Source organism: Pyxicephalus adspersus, chromosome 3 (genome assembly GCF_032062135.1).
Source record: "Pyxicephalus adspersus chromosome 3, UCB_Pads_2.0, whole genome shotgun sequence".
Classification (NCBI taxonomy): domain Eukaryota; kingdom Metazoa; phylum Chordata; class Amphibia; order Anura; family Pyxicephalidae; genus Pyxicephalus; species Pyxicephalus adspersus.
In genome coordinates, this window is record NC_092860.1 from 133508137 (window position 1) to 133532738 (window position 24602).

The 24602-nt window shown below is 37.7% G+C and overlaps 1 protein-coding gene across 1 annotated transcript; it reads left to right on the forward strand.

The window, feature by feature from the left end:
- Positions 1-4370: 4370 nt before the first annotated feature.
- Positions 4371-21010, forward strand: QDPR (quinoid dihydropteridine reductase). Its single transcript, XM_072406412.1, has 7 exons — positions 4371-4530; positions 4702-4794; positions 7088-7184; positions 9095-9235; positions 14285-14393; positions 18898-18981; positions 20588-21010. The coding sequence occupies exons 1-7, from the start codon at positions 4441-4443 to the stop codon at positions 20691-20693; spliced, it is 720 nt and encodes a 239-aa protein (XP_072262513.1). The 5' UTR covers positions 4371-4440; the 3' UTR covers positions 20694-21010.
- The last annotated feature ends 3592 nt before the right edge of the window (positions 21011-24602 follow it).

The window sequence follows — 24602 nt, forward strand, 5'->3', positions numbered from 1 at the left end:
TAGATCCAAAGATTTGTCTATAACTGTCCCTGAATGGGGCTCACAATCTAATGCCCCTAGCTATATGTCATTAACACATTAGGGTAATTCTTTTTTTAATTTAAAACTATGTCCTACCATGTCTATGGAGTGAACGTGTCTACATGCGAAAACAATTCACATGACCTCATTCTGTTTATTTTTCAATCTTTTTACTGGTTAAATCATACTGGACATTTGAGTTGGGTCTGATGGGTCACTTACACTTTATTCATCTTTTGTGCATTATTGTTGACCACTAGTAGATGGAACAGTGTCCTCATGTAAAGTGGTATAAACAACTTAATTTTGAAAGCTCTGATTTGTGAAACCAAAAACAAATGCAGTTCCAGGAGGTGCCACTAGGTGTGACTTGATTATAAACCAAGATTTTTTTCTAATGACATTTTCAGGTAAAAAAAAATCTCAGTTCACATTCAAGTATATATAGTATGTCATTTCTTTAAATGCTCAAAGTTCCACTTTAATACAGCCTTTATGTGTGATTTTTTGAGACTTTGTTTGAATTGAATATGAGGTACTAACAGTCAATCAGTAAAGCAATATCATGTGAACATTTAAAACATGGGATCATATTTTAATTTTGCACTTTGTGTAATTTTTTTTTATTTCTGGTTATTTTCTGATTTATTTTAGGTAGTCATTTCCATAATTTAAATAACTATATATATTGTATATTTTCTCTTACCCCTTTTACCCTGGCAATATTTTATCCACCTGTCCCTGATCAAGCATGATATCACACAGCTGAACATTTGTTTGTCAAAATGTTTAAAGAAGAATCCGTGCGTGCACTTTGTACACTGTACTCAGTCCTATGGAGAGTTTTTACTCAACCACATTGAATGAGAGGATACAGCACACATGCGGGCTTACTTTGACAAGCGGCACTATGGACTCATCTGTGAAATTTAGGGTGAGGGGAGGGTTGTTTCTAAATAAGAGTAACTGCAATAAAGGAGAACACATACTGGAAAAAATAGAGTGTGCTAGTGCCACATTAATAATAAAGTCCAATGCTGGATACGTATTCCTTTTTAAAAGGGAGGCAAAGCCAGTGTTACCTGAGACTGTTTATAAGTATATATAATTATATATATATATATATATATATATATATATATATATTTTTTACATATATATACGATCATTACTTTATAATGTAGATGTAGGTACTGTATGCCCTGTTGTGCCATGTATTACTGCTATTAGTGCATGTGTGCTTTTCATATATTGTTGCTTAATATTATAATAATAATAATGCATTTAAAATGCAACATGCATCAACATTTTAAAAAATGTATGAAATGTGCTCTAAAAGACATTAAAACATTGTAAATAGAATAGGATTAGGCTATAACAATATCAGCTAAACACAACTAAAGTTGTTTTATGTATTTTGATAACTTCTGGTCGCTGGTTCTGTGTAGATTTTTTTGTCACTGTAGTTTCCACAATGGCCCACCTTGCTGAGAAGAATCTCTAAATCATGATAGTAAATAACTGTGTGACAAGTAATTGTACACATAGTACATCAACACTGGACAATTTTGTTAACATTTTTTTTCTGGTTTGTAATTATCTTTTTGATTTACCTGAATTGTTAGTGAGAATTTCCAGTTGTTAAAATTATTTTTTTAATAATAATGTTTCTATTTTCCAATGGGTATGACAATACTTGTACACCATCAACACTCATTAATACCAATTTCCTACAATCCTGTTGCCCCAACTTATATGGATATGATAACAATTTTAGATTTTTGATTTTTGTCCTTGTTTATGTTTTCACCTCCGTTGTTATATATTTTCATACAGTATAAACAGTATACATAACCAAAAATTATAATATAAAGTAGGTTGGTCAGGTACATATATATATAAAAAAATCACACAATTGGCACCAATATCACATTAGCAACAATGTTTATTCCCGTGGCAAAATCGTCCGTTTTAACTTACTGAAATTGTAAGCAAGAAAGACCAGTGTAAATTCGACAAACAAGATTGAATTTAACAAAAAAAAAACATCATTCATTGATCAGCTCTGTGTGCGGTGCCCAGCACTGGAGGTTAAATTTGGACAAGTCTCCCCATTCAAAACCTCTAAAGCTTTCCTCAGCCAATCAGAGAGCACTAGAGGTTTTGAATGGGGGGACTTGTCCCCATTATACTTTTAGTGTGCGGGATCGCAAAAAGGAGGATTCCCAGGGCTGCATGAACGAATTCAGCCCTGAGAATCCACTGCAATTCTGGGGCACTAGAGGTTTATCATCCTTTAGTGCCAGGGATTGCAATGATTTCCTTGATGACTTCCTTCTGACTTCCTTCGGATGAAATTTCGCGGGCCCATCGGTACTTTGAGGAAATTTTCGCGAGAATGCCAGAGGCATTCTCAATCATCCCTAGTGTATTTTTAGTTTGGCATAGCATTATGAATAACTAGACTCTACAAGAAGTTTCTGACTCCCATTGTCAGGATTTATCACCAGTCACCATTGTCACTAAGTATTAAAGTGATGGGAAATCTAGAGATCCCCCAAACAAATTGGAAATCTTTCAATGATGACACTTGTATAAGGCTTCATTCACACTAGGGTAAATGTTGGCTATGGTGTTGCTCTGCATTACACCTGTAGTACTGTGATGCTGATCCCATTCATTACAATAAAACGAGCGGTGTGGAAAGAGACAGCAATATGTGCAGAAATGTACTACAAAAAGGCACTCCTGTACAACACATTGGTGGGAGCATCAGACATTGTTCTCTGTAAAATATTATATTATATAATTGGTGTTCTTGTTTTGCACACTATTTGTTATGTTAGACTGCATAGCAACACATATGGAGTGAATGAGCCCTAAGAGGGGAATTTCCTTCACTTTGGGAGATTTCATCTAACTTCCTGTTGTTCTTAAATAGGTTTTGGCCCTTTCTTGCAATACCCAAAACTTAAAGTGTACTGAAACTTAGAAATTTCACTTTACATAAAAGGGTAGACAACCATTATGTTAAGCAAAAATTCTGTTGTTTGTTTTTTTTAAATGCAACACCCTTTTTAAAAAAAAAAAAAAAAAAAAAGGTGCAGCAACACCCCTAATTCTCAATTGCTTAGGCAAATGAGAATGAATGGGAGCGCAAAGCCTCCCAGGATACCTACGGGCATCCCAGGAGGCTCTTGGGCGCTCTTTCTGCCCATGCCCAAGCATCTTGGGCATGTGCAGAAGGAGCCGTTTCGTGAAAAGTGAAAAATCTGCTGATCTCACGCATGCAAAGGGGGATCGGCAAGTTTTTTTTCCAACCTATGTCACCCAATCACACGCCTGCGTCGGGTGACCTAGGAAGAAGAGGGGAAGATGGCGGCTCCCCGTGTGCCGGCTTGGAGACAGATACCAGGACGATGCGGGACCTGATGAAAGACACCTCCAGACCGATCAACTGTTCTGCAGGATTGAAGGTAAGTGTATCTTTTTTTGTTTTAGGCGTTTTTCAGTTTAGTTCCTCTGAGTTTTGGCTATACATGCTCACACAGATCTGCTTCAGTGGATTATTGGTCCCCACAACTATAAATGCCACTTTTGAGGGAAGCCAAACATTGGACCTAAATAATTATAAAATTCCTTCATGCATTTTTTTTTTAAAGTGAAGGATTACAGTATTTTATGTTTCACCCACCTATGGGCTTTAAAAAATATAACATTCTCTTTCCATCCCCAGCATTCTGAATAATAGGGCAGCAGCAGGCTTTTGAGGTCATTCCTCTGCTCCTTTCCTATCCTCCTGGTACCATGCTCATGAAAGAGCAACAGAAGACTGATACAGTTATTCCCCTGCTCACTCTTCTAGTATTGGTAATACAGTTGCATGCTGCCCTGTGATTGGTTGCCATTGCTTCCTCTCTCTTTCCCAGCCATCTGTATAGAAGATCGCAGAAGGCTGCTAACTAGTAAAATTACAGAGTCAATTAAATTCCAGATTTATTAGTGAATAATAATTAGATAATATTACTTGATGTGTATTTTATATCTGCCAGGTGTCAGTTCCTGTAGTCTTTGCTCCCTGTATACATCTCACCCATGCAGGGTCTAGCAGAGCACAGATCTCATTGTTTTATCTCTTCTAATCATTCTGATCTTTATATTTACTTCTTCTATATATATATATGAAATGTTACATTGTATCCTTTCACTCTTTATGCACGTGACGAGCGAGCACCGCAGCATCCAATGATTAACTGTGACGTCAGCCCGGGCAGCTGGGTGATAGGAGGGGACTGTGAATGGGAGGGGCGATGACGGCAGCAGTAAGGGGCGGGGTTGAGCCTTTTGCTTTGCTGTGACAGCAGGCAGGCAGAGTTATTGGTGAGCAGAGAGAGCTGTGCAACCTTCACACTGTACAGCATGGCTGCCGAGGCACACAGAGTGCTGGTCTATGGAGGCAGGGGAGCTCTGGGCTCCAAGTGTGTGGAATACTTCAAATCCAAGAACTGGGTAACTATCAATGCAGCAGAACTTTCTGATTGCTAATTATAAAGTATTCACAATGCTGACACTGATTTTAGTGTTGTTGTACTTTAGCTGTGATATAGTTGAGCCCTGATGTACTTAATTCAATGCAATGAGTATATTTCATTGTGATAATGACTTTGTTTTCTCTTTCAGTGGGTGGCATCTATTGATGTGACTGAGAATGCGGCTGCCAATGCCAATGTTGTAGTGAAATTGTCAGATTCATTCACTCAGCAATCTGAAGAGGTAAGTTCCTTGGGGCAGGGTCCTCTTCTCCTCCTGTGTCACTGTCTGTATCTGTCTGTCATTTGCTACCCCTATTTAATGTACTGTGCTGCGTAATATGTTGGCGCTATATAAAATAAAAATAAGTCACTGTCCATATATTAGGTGCTGATCAATCAATGCAGCCATTCACGGGATGCTGGACAGCTCATCTGTAATATATACAAAATGCACAATAATTGGGATTGTGTTATAGAGTGCTATTGTTTATTTTGTTTATTGTTGTTCTACATCCACATATATTAGTATGATTGCATAAACCATTATATTCCCAACTTTTAGCGCCATCAACTTTCTTACCACTAGCAGATGGTTCTGCTGCTCTGTCTTAACCCTATTGGTAAGTGTTTACCCAACTTTGGCTTACCCTAGGAGTGCTTATCTCTTGAATTAATGAAAGTGCACTTGCCACTAGGGCTAGCTAGTTTAAAATAGGTGTTTGTCACTTGGGATAGCAATCAAGGTAAACAATAGGCACTAGGGATGGGTAACCATTTGCTTCTGGGGCTAGCCAAGGCTGAGTAAGAAATTTGCCACTGGGGCTAGCTAGGGTGGGATAAGCACTTGCCAATGGGGCTAGGCAGGGCTGGCTAAGTACTTGCCACAGGGACTTTCCAGGGCTGGGTAAGCACTTGTGACTGGGGCTAGCGAGCGCTGGGTAAGAATTTGCCACTGGGACTAGCTAGGGCTGGGTAAGCACCTGCGGCTAAGGCTAGTTAGTTTGGGGCAAGCACTTGCAGCTAGTGCTAGTTAGGTTTGGGTACCCTCTTCTGTCTAGGGCTAGTTTAGTTGGGTAAGCACTTGCTGTTACAGATCGGTAGGGTTAGGTAAGTACATGCCACTAGGTATGAGGCAGGTAGTTACATAGAGGCTAAATTACCTGCTAGCTGCTCCATATGAATAATTGCTTAAAAGTCTATAAACATCCATGCATCATTTTAAATGAGTATTTAGAAAAGTATTAGCTGACAACCCAGCCAACAGGACCTCAAGATTATGCAGTGATTTATTATATGGTGTTTTTAAATTAGGATAAAGTTATGTTGGTTTAGGAACATATGAAATGAAGTCACAGAAGTCTAATAGTGATGGCAAAAAAGTTATGGATATCGTTGTACTATCACAAAATTTATTGCATACATTGATATTGCATACTGTGAATTCTCATCCCACTTTTTGAGTAAATAACTGTAAACTGTTGATACCAAAAACAAACCTGTAGCATAAAACTGGTTTGCTTGCTTCAATTACTCATGAAAAACTATCTAGATTACACAGGGCAAATAATAGTGCAGTAGCTGTGAAGTCCATGCTTCTAATGTGTCCATGTATTATTTGAAATGTGTTTTAGGAGTTAATCACAGTGCAATGCTGGGATCATGGATTCAGTTCCAAAAAGCACTTTGTTCGTGTGTTTCCATGTTCTTTCCTTTGATTTATTGGGGTTACAAAAAAACAATACGAATGTTACCCTTACAGATACCAACAGATATCATTGGTGTCAGTGATCACTGACCTGAGAGTTACACATTGCTCATTGCTCAAGGAATCCATAGCAATCCCTGGAGGAATCCAAAGTATCTATAGAACCCTGGCTGAGGAACACAATCTTCTGCACTCTTGGAGAGCTTTAATAAATCAGGCCTTGTGCCTTATTCAACAAAAAGCTATTATTTGTTTTTTTGGGGGAGGGGAGATGTAAAATAGAGCTTTATGTTTAACAAATCAATCAACCCAAAAATAATAAAAAGCAGATACTAGACCATTAACCTATATGACAGTTTCTTGTATCACTTAGGGACTCTATTGGTAACATCCATGTTCTTGTGTTTTTGAATATTTATATTTGCTGTGAGGGGGTTCTAAAGTTCAAAAGCATGCTTGTGATTTACATGTGTATGATTGATATAGTAAGTGTATTCATCAATGATATATTGACAGTTAGACCTAATACATATCATCAGAACTACAGACAACTTTACACTCAATCAACTGAACAATTTTTAAACATAACATTTATCCAAGAAAATTGTAAAATGGAAAATTCCACAGTAAGAAAAGTATCCCAGCTAGACATTCAGGGATAATGGTCACTTCATTTAGATGAATTGAACGTGGTTATCTACCAAAATCACATTGTGTTACAAGCAAAGCTGAAGTTGTGTTGTTCAATAAGTTTCATTGGTAAGTTTATAGAACTTGTTCTTGATTTAAGTCAATAGCCTAATTGATTTCTCTCTTTACCTTTCATCAGGTCACGTCTGCGGTGGACCAACTTCTCGGTGGCGAAAAGGTAGATGCCATTCTGTGTGTTGCTGGAGGCTGGGCCGGAGGCTCTGCAAAAGCTAAATGTAAGTTCATAATCTACATAATCAGGATGTACATAAAGTAGACCGAATGATGCCTCACATTTTAATGTGCAAATGCAACGCTGATATTAAAAAGAAAAACTTCTCCATCTGCCACACATGCAAATATATGGTGCAAGTTGCTTACTAAAGTTGCAGTATGTAGTAAAGTACTGAACCATGCATTACTGCAAGTTACAATGAGATTAGGATCCGTCTGGTCTATGTATATCATACATTAAAATCAGCAAAATTAGATTGAGGAAAGCACAAGGCACAAGGAGGAAATCAAACAATATTGCTTAACTATAATGGAAAAAAAGTAAGGTCATGATGCTCATGGGTTGTGTTCATCCCTGGTCTGCCCAGAAAAAAGGACATGCTTTGTTAGGCGTAAAAGACCACAAATATATATCTCAGCAGTGATATTAGCTTTTTGCCACAGGTATTCTCATAAGCTAAGATTTATATTGTACTATATCCTTTGCATTTTATTTAAAATCGGTGACAAAGCAAAGACTATCACCAACCATCATGTCCGTTTCACTTGTTGCTTCTAGCGATGTTCATAAATGTATATATACAGAAGACCTGAACATGATTTCTGTGTCACATCAAAGCATAATTCCCCTTCTACACAGGAGATGGGTTAGAAAAGACAAAATCAGAATGAGTCAGCCCTTTTAGCCATCTGTGTGTCTGGTAGCAATATACAATCTTACTTCTAATATGCACCATATGTAAACCGCTTGAGTTACTTGTAATCATATGTTTGATGTTGCAAAGTTTCTGTAAAGACTTATGGTTTTGCAAATTGGTTGTAGAGAAACCTGATCTGTCTCTGTAATATTAATTTTTATGGTGATGTCAGAGAAAATCATAAGAACACTGAATGTCTTATTTAGTAAAGACAGCAGCATCCAAAGTACCATAACTTCCTGCAACCAAATGAAATCCCCTTTCTGGTACAACTGTGATTGGCGGGTGCAATGTGCATGTTACTAATGCACCCCGCAATCTTTTATTTTGATCCCAAAATATATTTTTCCGTTTTTGTTTAGATTCGTTATGATGTATGAGGTTCATGAAGAACAGAAGCTTATTGTTTGGGTTTAAAATTTCTTATAATTATGAATGAATTCTCCTGAATCTTGTCATGCCCCACAGTGCATTATTGCTTTTCTATGTCTATTAACCCAAGTTTTTCTGGTTGATCAGTAGTTCATATGGTTAATGTTTTCTAATCACGACAAGATAACAATTACCAGTGTTTATCTTGGCTGCCTTTATTGATCTGTCATAGGGAAGAAAGTCTTTTCATTTTACAGATCAAAGCTGTATTTGAAAAAAATCATTATAAAGCGCTATTTACTTTTAAATAAAAATATAAAAAAATATATAATATTCTACAGAATTTTAGTAACAGGGTTCTTAAGAATGTGTTTGTCACCAAAACATGATTTTTTTCATTTTGCATTGCTCTAGTATTGAGCCTTTATTATTATAGAAAGTTCCTTCCATATAGACAGAGGTTAGGCCTGCTGTCATTGCATTGGATGGATATTTATGGAGAACAACCCACCAGTGTGTCACAACTTGAAATGCTAAGATTGCTGATCAAAGGATCAAATATAATGTAGTATACAATACAATGTATTTTTTTAACTGATATCACCAACTGGTGACTTGTCATATCTGTTCTTCTTGGGATATAGGCACATCCTGTTCATTTTTCATTTATACTCTTGTTTTCTTTTAATGCAAGGACCATAGAACTCTATTGTCTTTACACATATAAATACTACATACAAATCTTACATTTACTGACATTTTTACTAATACTAATATTTTTGCCTTTTAGATTTTTGTGTTTGGGTTTTATTAAATTTAACTTTTGCTTTCTTAATTCATAGCATTTTATAAGAACTGTGACCTGATGTGGAAACAGAGTGTTTGGACCTCAACCATTTCCAGCCATCTTGCAACTAAGCACCTTAAAGAAGGCGGCCTTCTCACCTTGTCTGGTGCAAATGCTGGGTTATCTGCTACCCCAGGTATAACTGTCCTCAGTAACTTTTTATTGGTTTTCACAATCTGTTACCTAAAACATGGAAAACTTAGAGGGTGTCCTTTTTCCTTAGCTTCCAGGCAGATAATATAATTTTTTTTTATTTTAGAGACTAACAATCACCTGAAAATTACAGATACTTTAATTTTCAATACTTTTCTAAAGCCAATTTATGTTTTTGCAGACAGCCCATTTTAAAAAAAACATTTATAATGCTCAGCCTGCACCATTATACTGCAGCAGTGATCCTAGAATGTGAATTTGGTGAGCTGATTATATTAATGCCTACTAGTTAACATTTTGCATCCTAGAGCAGTTATTTACTGACACGTAAGGCATCACTCAGTAGGTTGATCACCGCAGTTCGTTTAACATATAGAAAGTTGTTAAGTATGGGATCTCGCAAATCATAGAAAAGTTTGTGTTATTTCTGAAATTGTGCTAGGATGTGTACCTTTAGATGCAAAGGATGCCTTATGGAGTTCTTCTTTCATGGTTCATCTGTTCCTATAATTCATGATCATTACCAGAGTTTCAAATTAGGACTTGTGTATCAGTTCTTTTAGGATATTTACTTGTTGTGTTTGTCTTTGACACTTTGAAGGGTCACTGATTTAGAAAAAAGCATGCTGCAAGCCAGGATAAGTTAAAACTCGTAATAGGTCTACTTGTTTTCAATTAGTGACAAAAAGTACTGAAGGTTATAAAGTAGTGTGACAGCCAGGTCACGAGCATGTTCAGAATGAATGTCGGCAATATTATCTATATGCAATTTAGAATTGATATGAATTTACAGCTGTGGTATCACTATTCCCTACAATGCACAACATGTCTACTGCGCAGACACATATAGCACAACTAACTGAGCATTTTATTGCCTGCTTTTAAGGTGAACATATACTTTGTCTACAAAGTAAGTCAAAGAAACAGGTTATCAGCCCACCTATGGTTTAAAAAATACATTTTAAATACAGATATTCATATGATTCCTTTTTCACAGGTAGGTGCATGAATGCAACTGATATCAGTAGATTTTTAGCCTCAGTCCTGGAACAAGCATGCATTGCACAACTAGAACATTTTCCAGGTCAGCATTTATTGCAGCAAGTGGATACTTTTTTGAAGAACATTTACACCTACTTGGTAAATGTTTCAAGCTTGTGCAGTCACAACCACAATAGGCTTGCTTTAATGTCCTGAACAAACTAATATCACCATAAATAATGTCCAATGGCCAAGAACACAAAAGTGATTAGTAAACCAGAGGCTGCAAATTACACTGCAGTCTGGTTCATATAAATTACTTTTCCTGGCAGAAATCGCCTTCCCCTTCTCCATTAAGCAGAGCACTCACAGTACAGAGTAACCAGGACTGTAGCCACAGGTGCTTGGGATGAATCCTCATAAAGGACTGGGTGTGCTGAATAAAGGAAAATAATTTTCCTAAGTGTGCTTCATCATACTGCATATTCTAATCTTTTACATATACTCTTCTGATGCAGCCAACCATAGACACATAAATTGTTCCCTTTTGCTTTACATGTCCTCTGGCTGTGTAAAGATCAGATAACGCACAAGACCTTTGCCTCCTTTGCCATTTGTCCCTTTGCTGTTTCAAGAGATACACTATAATATTTGTCCTTTGATTCCAGAGAGAGCACATTTATCTGGAAAAGTTTGCACTCATTTGAAAACCTTAGTAAAACAAAAATTACTTACTGTCTCACAGTACTTCATGTTTATATAGGGCTTATTATATTACATCTGCTGACCTTTGGGGTTACAAATTAGCAGAAACTCTATAGCATGTTGTTACATCATAATAACCACACATAAATGCTTGTTTTGTAGGAATGCCTTTATGTGGCAGACATATGCCTTTCATTATATAGAACAAACACTATTACACAACAAAGATTGGGCAAGAACATACATGGGATGATCTGGCTTAATTAACATAGTCTGCAGAAAGAAGAGCTTTTCGGAAATGGGGCAGACAAGTGCGCACATACAGGCTTCTGCACCAATGTGTGTCTTTAGTCAATAATTAAAAGACAGTAGTCAGTCTAGCTACTGATTTCAGCTAAGCATATGTTTTTACATATGTTTTTACATGTTACAAAAAAATAGATTTTAATGCCCTGCAACCTTGACCCTCTTCCTGTCTCTTTTTAAATCAAATGGCTCCTATTTATTATGCAGTTTTTTTTTAGATTTTTTTGGATTCTTCATATTTTAGCTTTTTTATACTGCTCAAGGCATTGTCTTTAGACTGCAATGTTTTCTATTGTACAATTAATGCCCTTGGCTCTTCTTTCAATTTTGAAGCTCACAGCTCTTTCCAAAAATGCAAGCTTGCAATCATTCTGGAAGACCCCCTACAATAAAGCTGGGTAGACACATGCAATAATTGTCATTGGAAAGTATCTTTCACAATCCTTTCCAACGACTGAGGACTGCATGGTGCATGAACGAGCGCTGTACATACAGCACCGCTCTGCTCTATTGGTAGGGAAGGGGGAAAGCGATGGAACGGCACCCTGCTGCACGCTCTCCCCCTTCACTTTCATTAAGATCGTTCTTCGTCCATCGTCCGTGGACTTGCCAGGACGGTCGTTTGGACGATGGATGACGAGCGCTGTACACACGCCAGATTCTCGTCCGATATCGGCCCCAAGACGATTATTGGACAAGATCCATTGGACATGTGTACGTAGCCTAAGACATGTGGTTGTGATAACATTCACAATGTTAAAAGAAGGCTTCCTCTGTCACCTGTCACCTTTCAAAGTGCTGGGGCCTCTACAGTGATGGTCTGAAGCTGTTCTGATCTAAACACATCTATTCCCACTGTCTTTGTCCTGCATCCAGTAAGAGCAGATGGAGGCAAAACTATTTTGTATGCCAGGCACAGCAGAGAAAATAGGAGTTTATTCTTTTGATGTATTAACTTGCTGTTCATCAATACATGGACAGATTGACATAATGTCCTGAAGGATTAGCTAAGCAATGAACAGTTTGAAAAATGCAATGAACCCAATGCAATAAATGGTATTAGTCTTTCTGCTCTTCACAAGTTAAAGGTATATTCATTTTTCTATGGCTTTTTAGATATTGTCTCTGTTATGATATTGTCTCTAAAAAAAAAAAAAAATAATTACATTTTCAGTATGTTTGGGGTTACAACTTTGAGGTCGGGCATACCTGGAAAAGGAACAATAATAGAGAATATGCAAAACCAGATTTATAATTTTCTTTTTTCTAGGTCAGCTATCTTGTGCTGCCTTACAACCATTCTTCTTCATTCCTCTTTCCCAACACGCAACTATCCAAATAGGACATGTACAGTCCCACATATTTCATAAACATAAAGCAATCCTAAAAAGAGTGAGATTAAAATGTAAATGGATGCAGTAACACAAACAGAAATGTGTCCAAAATCACAATCAGGATTGTACTAGCAACAAGACGTTTTCTGCAGGTATAATCAGTACATTTTGAAACCACAAGAGGCATATCTGCAGACATTATTATTATTATCCAGTATTTATATAGCGCCGGCATATTACGCAGTGCGTTACAAAAGTCAAAGTCATGTCAGTACCGTAACAAGTAACAAGAGGACAGAAATGTGCACAGAGACACAATCCTGCATAGAAAAAGTGCAAGTTCATAAAAAGACCAGGGGTCTGATTTATTAAAGCTCTCCAAGGCTGGAAAGGTACACTTTCAGCAGTGAAGCTTTGCTAACAAATACTAAATTACTTTTGTGAAATCCATATATTGGGTTTGCTGGATCACCCAGCTTCACTGCTGAAAGTGTATCCTCTCTAGCCTTGAAGAGCTTTAATAAGTCAGGCCCCATGTATGTAGTGGTCCATGTTCCATCTTTGCTGCAATCCTTGTGTCACCTATGCAGAAAGCTAAGAAGCATTTGCAGGGTAGGTAGCATATGGACTATTGTTTTATAAGTGGCACATTAATTGTGGCAGCAAAAAAATATGCTTTAAAAATCAATGTTCCAGCTACACTGTTTTAAACTATTACATTTGTTTGGCACACATTAATGTCATAATGTATTTAGAAGAAGTAATAGTCTTTGTATCAATTGCTGCAGGGGAGTTTTTTTTAGGTATTATTAGCATTACTAAAGTGGCCTGGAGCAGGAAATTGTTCTAGTCTATGGCCCTTAAGCTACGTACACACGGCAGATTTTTATCGCCCGATAATCGGCATCGGCCAATTATCGGGCGAAAATTTTCCGTGTGTACAGTCGGTGTCGTCCATCGTCCGGACGACCGACCTGCCGGATCCACGGACGATGGACGACAGCCGATCGTAATGAAAGGGAAGGGGAGAGCGCGCAGCAGGGTGCCGCTCCGTCGCTCTCCCCCCTCCCCTCTCCATAGAGCATGAACGGTGCTGTATGTACAGCATCGTTCATGCATCTTGCAGCCCCTTGTCGTTGGAAAGGATCGTGAAAGATCCTTTCCAACGACAAAAATTGCAAGTGTGTACGCAGCTTTAGGCTTCATTGTGATCTCCATCTCTGGCAATATGTAGGATGTGCAGATAAATCATGTGAATGAGATTAATCTGAAATGATCATAACAAACTATCATAGTTTTTCAGTGAATGTGAGAGATCATTAAAAAATCACCTGCATTTGATTGAATCTACATCATTCAAATTTCCCCGCTGGCTCTGAGAGTTTTGCCCATTCCAATTTTTTTAATAGTTAGAATATCATTAAATAAAATAATTAGTAACAACACTACCAGGAGAGTCAGTGATGGAAACATCCTCATCAATAGCAATGAAAATCACATGCCTCCACCCAATCTGAAATTCATCATAGTTTTCTTTGCTGCTGCATTGTGTTTTCACACTCATCCCTAATCTTTGGACTCCCTGCATGTTAGAATTCATACCCAGCAGGCATGCCTGGTAAGTTGAAGAAGGGTAGTCCACAAGAAATTACTAAACATATTTTGACATTACACTGTAACTACAATCTTTTTATTTTTTGACCTAGGTATGATTGCTTATGGCATGGCAAAGGCAACTGTTCATCAGCTGTGTCAGAGCCTAGGGGGTGAGAAGAGCGGACTGCCAGTGAATTCTGCTGCTGTAGCCATCCTTCCGTAAGTCTTCTATTTATTTATCAAGATATTATTTTATACTGGCTGCAAGGTAGCTGGAAGAAGCTGTTCCTGTACAATACACAGATACTTGGCTGGTAGCCTCTGTTATATTGATTATGTGACAGTATCTGTTTAGGATTCTTATGGTGCTGAGAAACATGACTTTTCTGTGAAACAAAACATTATGATTCTGCCTATGCTATCTTGTAATAATACAAGCTATAAACCTGTACCTGCATGTTATGGATTTCACGCAGTAAGGACTTTCCTTTCAATAACATCACATTTAGGTTTGTGTTTCCAGGGAATACTAATAGGCTTGTTTCAAAATATGTCTTTCATCAACAATGGAGACCTTGAAATAGTATCGAGCACCTGCTACAAACTGCTACCAATTAATTACAAATTACAGAAAAAGTGGCATGATGCTTGCCTTGGTCCCTGAGAACAGTACAGATTATCATTACTGCAGACGGGAGAAATGGAACAATAGATGGCATTGCAAAATAGTTTGGAGAGCAAAATAGGCAAGAGGTGAAGTGGTGGCGGGGTTCTAAAATTTTAGCGAGCTGCGGGACTATTATTGTGCATCACATTTCAATTATTTGTCTATGCACTGTAATTTAATTAGGTATACACGCAGTCACAATGAGGATTCCAAAATGACCCTCCACACTACTGTACATTCCTAAATAGTTCTAGAAAAGTTTGTATAATAGCGAGGGTTCTTGATTTGCAGATATTGCAAGACATGTTCAGACCGCCCAGTTACCTCAAAATGATACCCTTCTGGCCAGTCATTTCCCTTTTAAAAATGTCAAATATTCCTTTGCTATTAACATGCAGAGATGACTTTAGCACAATTACTTCATGCAGCTTTTTTGCCCATGAGCATTTACTTCATAATATAAAGCCCAGTAACTTTTAAAAAGTTACTTCTTACTATTGTGAATGAATGCACAAGTGTGATTAAAGCATCATGTTTTTGTGATTACAAGGAAAAAAAAACAGAGGTTCCTGATATTAACCAAATGTCTATGTTCAGCTAAAATCTTACGTGTTGATTCTATTCCCCCCCTAGGTGAAACAGTGGCAGCAGTATAACTTACATGGGACTTTGTAAAAAAAATGTAAACCATACAGTTTAGGTTGGGTCTACACGAACGTTTTCGAATTGCATGTAAACGTTTCTACTCTACTCTACTCTACGTTTTATCGCATATTTATGCACTTTTATTGGCTTTTTTTAAAGCTTGCCTTTAAATTGCTGGAAAACATCTATGCTGGAGTTTTAACACATTTATGTTTCAAGTGCTTTTAAAAACGGGGAAAAACGCCCCATTGAAATCAATTAAAGTGTTTCCCTGTGCATTGCCGCGATTTTTGGGTGCATTTAAATTTTTTGTTGCAAGCAATGCTATAGATAACGCTCATAAACGTGCCTCAAGGAAACGTCCTGGTGTAGATTAGCCCATTGGAATGCATGGGAATTTCAAACATGGGCTTTTAAAGCCTCAGGTTAAACATCTGTGAAGACTAAGCCTTAAGTGCTTTTAAATTAAAAAGAATAAAAGAAAGAACAACATTCATTTCTATATGGTTGTGGAATACTCGGAAGCCAATGCAATTTAGAGCAAGGGGAACTTTTAACTTTTTTTTAAACAAAGGGGAAAAGGAAGATAAATGTCAATCACTACTCTAAAACAAAAGTTTCTAATAGCACCCTTTTCATGGCATCCAAAACTTTTTACTAGGTTTGGTAGAGTTACTAAACCTAGAAGAAGGTCTTAATTGATACCGCTTTGGCAGCTGTGCCATAGAATTGCACCCATGCCCTGCCCAAACCAGCATATCACAATCTTCATATTAGGAATTAACCACCTGGCCGGTAAACCGGACCTTGGTACGGGGTAATAACACTTGCAAAAAGCGTTAAACCCGTACTTTTTTCAGGTGGTTAACAAACGTTGTATTGTAATCCGATTGTCATACATTGTATGACAATCGGATTACAATTGTAAGAATATACTTACCCTGTCCCCGCAGCTCCTGTTTTTTATTGAATTTTATTAAAAGTAATTTTTTACATGATTGTGTGTTTCAAACTTTTTTTATATTCATGATATCTACTAGACCCTTGTTTGGACATATTTCTGTAAGTTACAGGTCTACAATTTAAAAAAAAAAAAAATTAATGAAAAACAGTGTACCACTTTTGGTACAGAAATCTAGACCTCAGTGTAACGTCCAGGTGGTTAATAAACAGTATTTGTATATGTAAAAACTGTTGGTGGTGATCACTATGATTTCTGCCTGAACACTAAAGGGCAGCAGAGTAGCAGCAATAATAAACTTCAAGAATACTTCATGTCCCATGATTTCTTCCATTGTGTATAATAGATGTAGGTGTTTACAATTGCAGTCTAAAGCTACGTACACACGGCAGATTTTTATCGGGCGAAAATCTGCCGTGTGTACAGTCGGTGTCGTCCATCGTCCGAACGACCGACCTGCCGGATCCACGGATCGTGCAGTCCCTTGTCGTTGGAAAGGATCGTGAAAGATCCTTTCCAACGACAAAAATTGCAAGTGTGTACGCAGCTTTAGATTTCTCTAACATAATCAGGCTACAAATAGAGACATTCTGAATAGAGTATGAAGTGTTGCCATGAGTATTACGGATATACAGTTCGCGGCAAATGATAAGGTATGTATTTCTGTGTGGAGATGTATCATTAAACCCTACAACACATGACTATGTTCTTTTTACTTAAGTGACTTTTTGTCATTTCCGGCTCATTGTTTCAGCAGAATATGTTCAGAGGACAGAGTAAGGAACAAATGTGTACAAAGTGATTCTGGAAGAATCCAAGAAGAGCTTCAGGTTTTGTAGCAAGTGATTGCGAGTCATTCCAAGTGCAATGTAAACATGAGCTCTGCACAAAATAATTGTAAGAGCTTTGTAGTAGAGCTTGAAGATTAGACCTGTACAACATGATTGCTTGGGGTTCTGAGGACAGCCTGTAGATCAGATCTGTGAATAGTGATTGCTGAAGGTTCAAAGTACAGCCTAAAAATCAGATGTCTGACAGTGATTTTGGCAGGTGAATCACATTCAAAATGTGTGAAATATCTCTACTGAACCCCTGGATTAATTTGCAATAGGATTGAGATATAAAGTGTCAGATGTGTGCAGAATGATTATAGGATGTTTGGGGAATAGCCTGAGGATCAAATGTGTGCAAGAGGATTGTGTAATGCTTGAAAAGGCAGGATCTGTGCAAAGCAAGTCTGGTTGCAGCTAGTCAGATACTGATGAATTGGTACTTGGCGATTTAGAAGACAGTCTGTGTAACAGATGTGTGCAAATTGGTGGTGGGCTGTTCAGAGGACAGTCAAAAATCAGTGTAAAGGAAGTTCAGATGGTCATAAAGACAGCTTAAGGTTTGAGTGAATTTGATTGAAGGATTTATAGATTAAAGGTGTAAAGAGTTATTGGCCGTTTAGAGGACAAGGCAAGCATTAGATGTTTGCAGAGTAATCGTGAAAGATTTGGAGGAAAGCCTATGGATAAGATGTGTGCAGAGTCATTTTGGGAGGTTTGGAGGACAGGGTGAGCATCAGTGACGTGCAGAGTGATTGCGGGAAGTTTGGAGGACCAGGGTGAGGATTAGGGGGATGTAGAGTGATTTTATAAGGTTTGGAGGCCGGCTTGCAGATTAGATGTGATGCAAGTGTTTGTGATAGGTATGCAGGACAGTCTGAGGATCAGATGTGTGCAGAGTGACTGTGGGAGGTTTGGAGGAAAGGGTGAGGTTTAGAGGTGTGCAGAGTGAAACTGGGAAGTTTGCAGGACACTGTGAAGATTAGGTGCGTGTAGAGTGATGGTGGGAGGTTTAGAGGACAAGGCAAGAATTACATGGTGCTTAGTAATTTTGGAAGGTTTAGAGGCCAATTTGCTGATCAGATGTGTGCAGTGATTGTGGGAAGTTTGGCGGACAGGGTGAGGATCCAAGGTGTGCAGAGTGATTCTGGAAGTTTGGAGGAGAAAAAAAGCTGGGCTAGCAATATTCCTATTCCCAAATCTTCCCAAAATGTCATCAAGGTGTTTTCATACAGTTAATGTGTCCCACTCCCAACTCCATCAATTTGGGGATGGTGTAACTAACAAAGGGGTGTCTCTTAGATAGCCGGGCATTGGTGGTGAGGTTGTGCTTGGAATAAAGCTAAGGCTTGATAAAGAAGTATGAAAACAGCATGTCATTTCTAACCTTCTTTTAGTGTAAAATTTCAGAGAATAATGCAAGTCTGGTAATATCATAAGCATTAATGTTTGCAAGTTTCTAGATTTACACCAAATATAAAAATCTACAAAACATATGACGTCCATCATTTTGGCCAATGTGTTGTTGAGTCTGAGAAGAGTTAACATTCAATGCTGCTCTTAGGTGTACAGTGTGTGTGTGTGTGTGTTTTAATAATCGTTATCTCCTTACATTGTCAGTGTTACCTTGGATACGCCAGCCAACAGAGCCTCAATGCCCGACGCAGACTTCAGTTCCTGGACGCCATTAGACTTTATCGCCGAGTGAGTAGACAGTTGTCTTCTTATCAGCTGCCAGCCTCATGCCCCAGACTATGTTCTTCTCATTATATTGTTTACCTTGTGCTGTTCCTCTCAGCACAATTACTGTCTGATGCCGTATTCAATGACAGCATTTCACGTGCAATGAAATGTGCCAGTATGCAAATGTTGTGCATGTAATATATTCTTGAACAAATACTCTTCTAGTGCTTGCATATCAAACATACTCTGGTAAATGAATTCCATATTTCTCCATTTTTTTTGTAAGGAGATGCAACATGTTCAGATATACACACAGTAGCATTTTATAAATTAGTCAGACACGTAGAGAACCTTATTGTCTGTCTTGTGCAGCTGCATTGCTTATTTGACTACGAAACATTTAGGTGTATATATGTTTTCAGTGGCATGTACACATACACTGCTTGCATATACTACGTATTACACAGTCTTTTCAATTGTTGAGCTGTAAAATATACACTGTAATTTTTGCAACAGATGTAAATTAGAGACATACCTGTACATTGGTATAGCTACATTTTTATTTTTAAGATTTCAGTGATCTGGGAACAGATTAGAGCCACTGCCAACATCTTAATGCTGTCTCTGTCCCCGTTAGGATGATTCATGGGGCTTGATTTAATAAAGCTCTCTAAGACTGGAGAGGATAGGCTTTCATCAGTAAACCTGGGTGATTCAGCAAACCTGAAATTAATTTTTTAAAAATCTAGACCATGACTGAAAACATTTTCTAACAAATAGCAAATTACTTTTAAGAAATTATTTCCAGATTTGCTGGATCACCCAGCTTCACTTATGAAAGAGTATCCCTCTCCAACCTTGGATACCTTTATTATATCAGGCCTACCCTTTATTATATCAGGCCCACCCTTTATTATATCAGGCCCATTTTCCTCGAAATGTAAAATGATGGAAAATTCAGAATTTTATAATTGTTCCCAGTACAGTTGAGGGACAATCAAATGGGGACACTTGCTTTTGGGGATTTACTTTTAGGGGTTTACTCTTGCTTCCAGTTCTGTCTCTTCATACACCCACCCCCAGTTCAGGCCTTTTGTACCTTGTTCTTACCCACAATTACCACCCCAGGCTCCTTCATTTTGCATCTCTACAAAGACATTAACTGCTCTTGAGATTTCAGCCTTTCTGTCTCTCTCTGCCTTCTAGATATTCTCCTGTGCACATCCACTCACTAATTTTTCATACCCAGAACAGCATAGTCTTACTTATTATACTGATTGGGATTTACATGTGTTCTATTTAGATATTTCTTTTACATTGCTTAGTTTCGATTTCTTTTCTTTTTCTTTTATATGTTTAATGACAAACTATTTAAACGCTTAATAACCTCTGAATAGCTTGTCTAAGATTTGGTGACAAGGCACATGTGGTATAATTATGAGATCAGTAAAAGTTGTATTTTTTAATATTAGTATAAGTATCATAGTATCACAACTTTGCTTTGCTATATTCTGTTATCCTTTATGGTTGTATTTTTATCCTTGTAGTAAAGAAACGTGCTTCTTGTTGTTGCCGTCTGATTATAATTTAGTATGATTGATTAACAATTTTTTTTTGTCTTCTGCAGGACTTTTTATAACTGGACCACTGGGAATAACAGGCCAAAGTCTGGCAGTCTTGTTCAGGTGATCACAGAAAAAGGGCAAACAGAACTTGTTCCTGCTCACCTGTAAGAGGGACAGAAATCCGCAACAAGGAAGTGTATAATCTAACTTGTTTTGTCCCTCAAAAGTTGTTTGATTTCTTTTTACAGCTCCATATAATCATAGTTACTGTTCTGAATATGAAGAAAAACCCCCCAAAATGCCTTTTTTTAGGATGTGTACTGCCATTAATGTCAACCAATAAGCTTTTCTTCACATTTTCCTGTATTAGACATTGGTAATGTATTCTTTTTTATCATACCAGGTAGTCTGTCAATGGAACTACTTGGATATTTGACGGTAACTTAGTTTTTGAATAAACCATTCTTGTTTTTGGCCTTTTTAAATGTATTTGCTTTATCATTTGGGAAACTTCACTCTTTCTCAGTCAAATGTATATTTAATTAAAAAGTCAAAATTTTTTTTTCATTGCAATCTAATCCAAATATTGCGAAAGGTAATGGAATGACTAATTCCTCTTTGATATATATATTCATAAATGGATGTCAAGATGACATAATGTGTTTTCTTAATCTAGACACAATTGGCTTACTTTATTTGTCAACTGTGAAAGTGTAAAGGTCATGTAAAATTTGCACTATTACGTACCAACCAATATGATTTTTAGAATACACCACTTAACCTCCCTAGCGTTTAAATTCCTTCCACATTTCCATGCAAAAAACGTTAAATTTTTTTGCATGGAAATTTTTTTTACAATGTAGGTTATAATTCTTAGGCATAACTCAACGAAATATGTCCAATATTTAATCAATTTAATAATAAACTTTAAATAAAAAAAAACAGCAAAAAATATGGTAAAAAATGTAATGTAAATGTACAGTAGTATATTTAATACAGATATAATTATATATATTATATAGAAATTTCTTTGTATTGGACTCAGTACAACGCACTCCCACCCGCACCGACGTCACCGGAAAACCCCAGGGAACGTCTCTGCATTGGGCGGCTGGAGATCGAAGAAGACGGTTGTGTCCCCAGGACCTGCGGGGGACCAGCAGGACTCCGGGGGACGACAGCTGAGCAAGGTAAGTGGGTTCTACTTTAGGTTAAAGCTACCCCGAGTGTGACTTGGAAGTGTCACACTTGGAATTACCGCTAGGGGGGTTAAAGCAGAACGGTGATTAAAATACAAAAATACCACTTACCTTAACTTTCACAGAGACCTCGATCCCTCCACACCTGGCCTCAATTTAGACTGTGCATGCATGAAATCTGCACAGATCTGTGCATGCCCAGTCTTGAAAAGGAGCAGCCTGAACCCTACTGGGATATGTGATGTAGGTATCCCAAGAGGCTCTGCCCTCCTATTCAGTTATTACCACCAGAGTGAGACTTTTTTTTTTTTTTAATAAAAAAGCATTTAGGGAAAAAACATATTTTACTTTATTTAAAACCTATATAAATCTTTTATATAAAGTAAAAATTTTGATGATAGGTCTGCTTTAAGTTGGGGCGTGCTTTCCTTATATAGGTTACTTCAATTTGCAAATCCTCACTGTTCTTTGCCCCCTTGTGATGGTAAAAAAGTGAACAATCCTATCAATGGCACAGGGATACTGTATTTATTGTTCTGGCTGATGCAGAGGTATTTTTGCTTTTACTCATTAAAGGGAATTTTGTGCATCAATTTACCTAAAGCCAAAGCATGGTTTATTACCACTGATAGAAGGCTATTTGTTTATGTCCACTTATGCTAACACAGTGGAATTTATTACTCCAACTGATTACTGATACCTAGAGATGTTTTACCCCAACTGAATACCAATGAAGTTTAAAGGCTGTGATTGCAAACTTCTCAAATACCAGTTTCATGGTTAGCACTTCTATAAAATGATTCAAATAAAGTATCAATTTGCAATTTTTGTAATGGTACCATAAAAGTCCTGTTAACTTTGATTGGAATTACATATGTATATGAGGGGTGTGGTACATTGGACCCATGGAAATGTATTGGTAAATTAAGTAGAAAACATTCAAGACTGTTCTCAGTATTCCCAGCAAATTCACCCCAATGTCAGACTGTACAATGTTAAGAGAAATCACAAAGAAACCCAAGAGTTGCATCTCAAAACGCACGGATCTCATCATGTTAAAAGTGACTTTACAATTCAAAAAAAAAAACGGATCTCATCATGTTAAAAGTGACTTTACAATTCAAAAAAAAAAAACTGAACAAGTGTGACTGGTTTGGAAGGGTTGCCAGAAGTAGCCTCCTTTGTATAAATGGTACCATGGCCTAGATTTGCAAAGTTCCATCTGAACAACATCTGATTTTGGCTTGTTTTGCGGCCATAAGACCTGGACATTCTGCAATCATTAACTCGACCATTAACTGCTCTGTATACCAAAGTATTTAAATGAGTCAAATTTGAGGCCATCTGTGTGACAGCCAAAGCCAGAACTCAGTAATGCTACAGGACAATGATTCCACGTAGACCAGCAAATCAATAACAGAATGGCTGATAGAAATACAGTGGCAGAATCTTAAGAAAGCCCTCCATATACATTAATGCATGTAAACCTCAATAAACTGAAGCAATTTTGTAAGAACAGTGGAAAAAAAGGTAAAAGGACCATTGAAAACACATACCAGAAGTTCAATTTTTATTGATACATAGTATAATTCATTACGAACTACATGTAGAAATGGTCAATGGAAACCAAAATTATTACCCACCAAGAGCTGTACACTAAAAATTAAAGTAAAAAAATTATTTCACAGAATACTTTTGTGTGAATTTCACCACAACTCAGCTCAATGGTGTGTATGGCCCTCTGCACTCCCAACAACATCTGGGCACACTTCTAATGAGACAGCAGATGGTACCCTGGGAGAACAGAGTCAGGCCTGAGGAAAGTGTGATTCAATGAATGGCAATAATGTCTTCCTCATTCAGGAACTTACTACACACTCCCTAAAGATCATGCCAATTCTACTGTTCCTTGGAAATGCCATTTAAGCTGCACAGTGAATACAAGATGTTAGTCCCATATGCTACCCTCATAGAATCTGTTTCTAACAGTTTACTGCACATGTATTTTGCTGGAGGTCATGGCGGATATGTTCCTGGGAGTACCTGCAAACTTTCTTGTAATGGCGTGGATGGATGTGCCATTTTGGAGGATCTGAACAACCTGAGTGGACTACAGGTACTACTTCAGGTTACTGTACAATTACAAGGGCAAACTGCTAGAGAAATAGAGAATCAGGAAAAATACCCGTTGTTACTTTCATTTGCACCTAAGCAAAATTATGCTTCCTAACTGGACTGAATTATTATCCAAAAATTTTATTTTTAATTGTAATAATTGATATATACGAGGGGGTGCTGAGAAGTTCCTGCCTTTGCCAGAGTTATGAAATAACTCATTTATTCAACATATTCCCCCCTGAGACTGATGCACTTGGTACAGCATAGTTGCAGCTTTTCTAGACCGTTTAAATACAAGTCCTTTGGTTGGGCCGCAAACCACCTCTCAGCAGCATCTTTGGCATCAGAAATGTTCTCAAAATGTTTTCCCTTCAGGTGTTTCTTCAAATTTGGGAACAGATAATAGTCCGAAGGGGCCAGGTCAGGTGAATAGGGTGGATGGTGGACCAATTGGAAACCCAGGGTTTTTAATTTGGCAGCCACAACGTTGGACACGTGCGCAGGTGCATTGTCCTCCAAAAAAAGGATCCCCTTGGTCTACTTTCCACAGAGTTTTGTCATAATTGCCCCCTTCAGCTGGTCCAGGAGGTTAGCATAATACTGTCCGGTGATACTAGAGCCCTGGGGTAAGTAGTCCACCAACAGAATACTGTCTTTGTCCCAGAAAACGGACACCATGACTTTTTTGGCTGATTTCTGGGTTCAAAACTTCTTTGGCCACTGTGGCGCCATTCCTTTGACTGTTCCTTGGTTTCAGGAT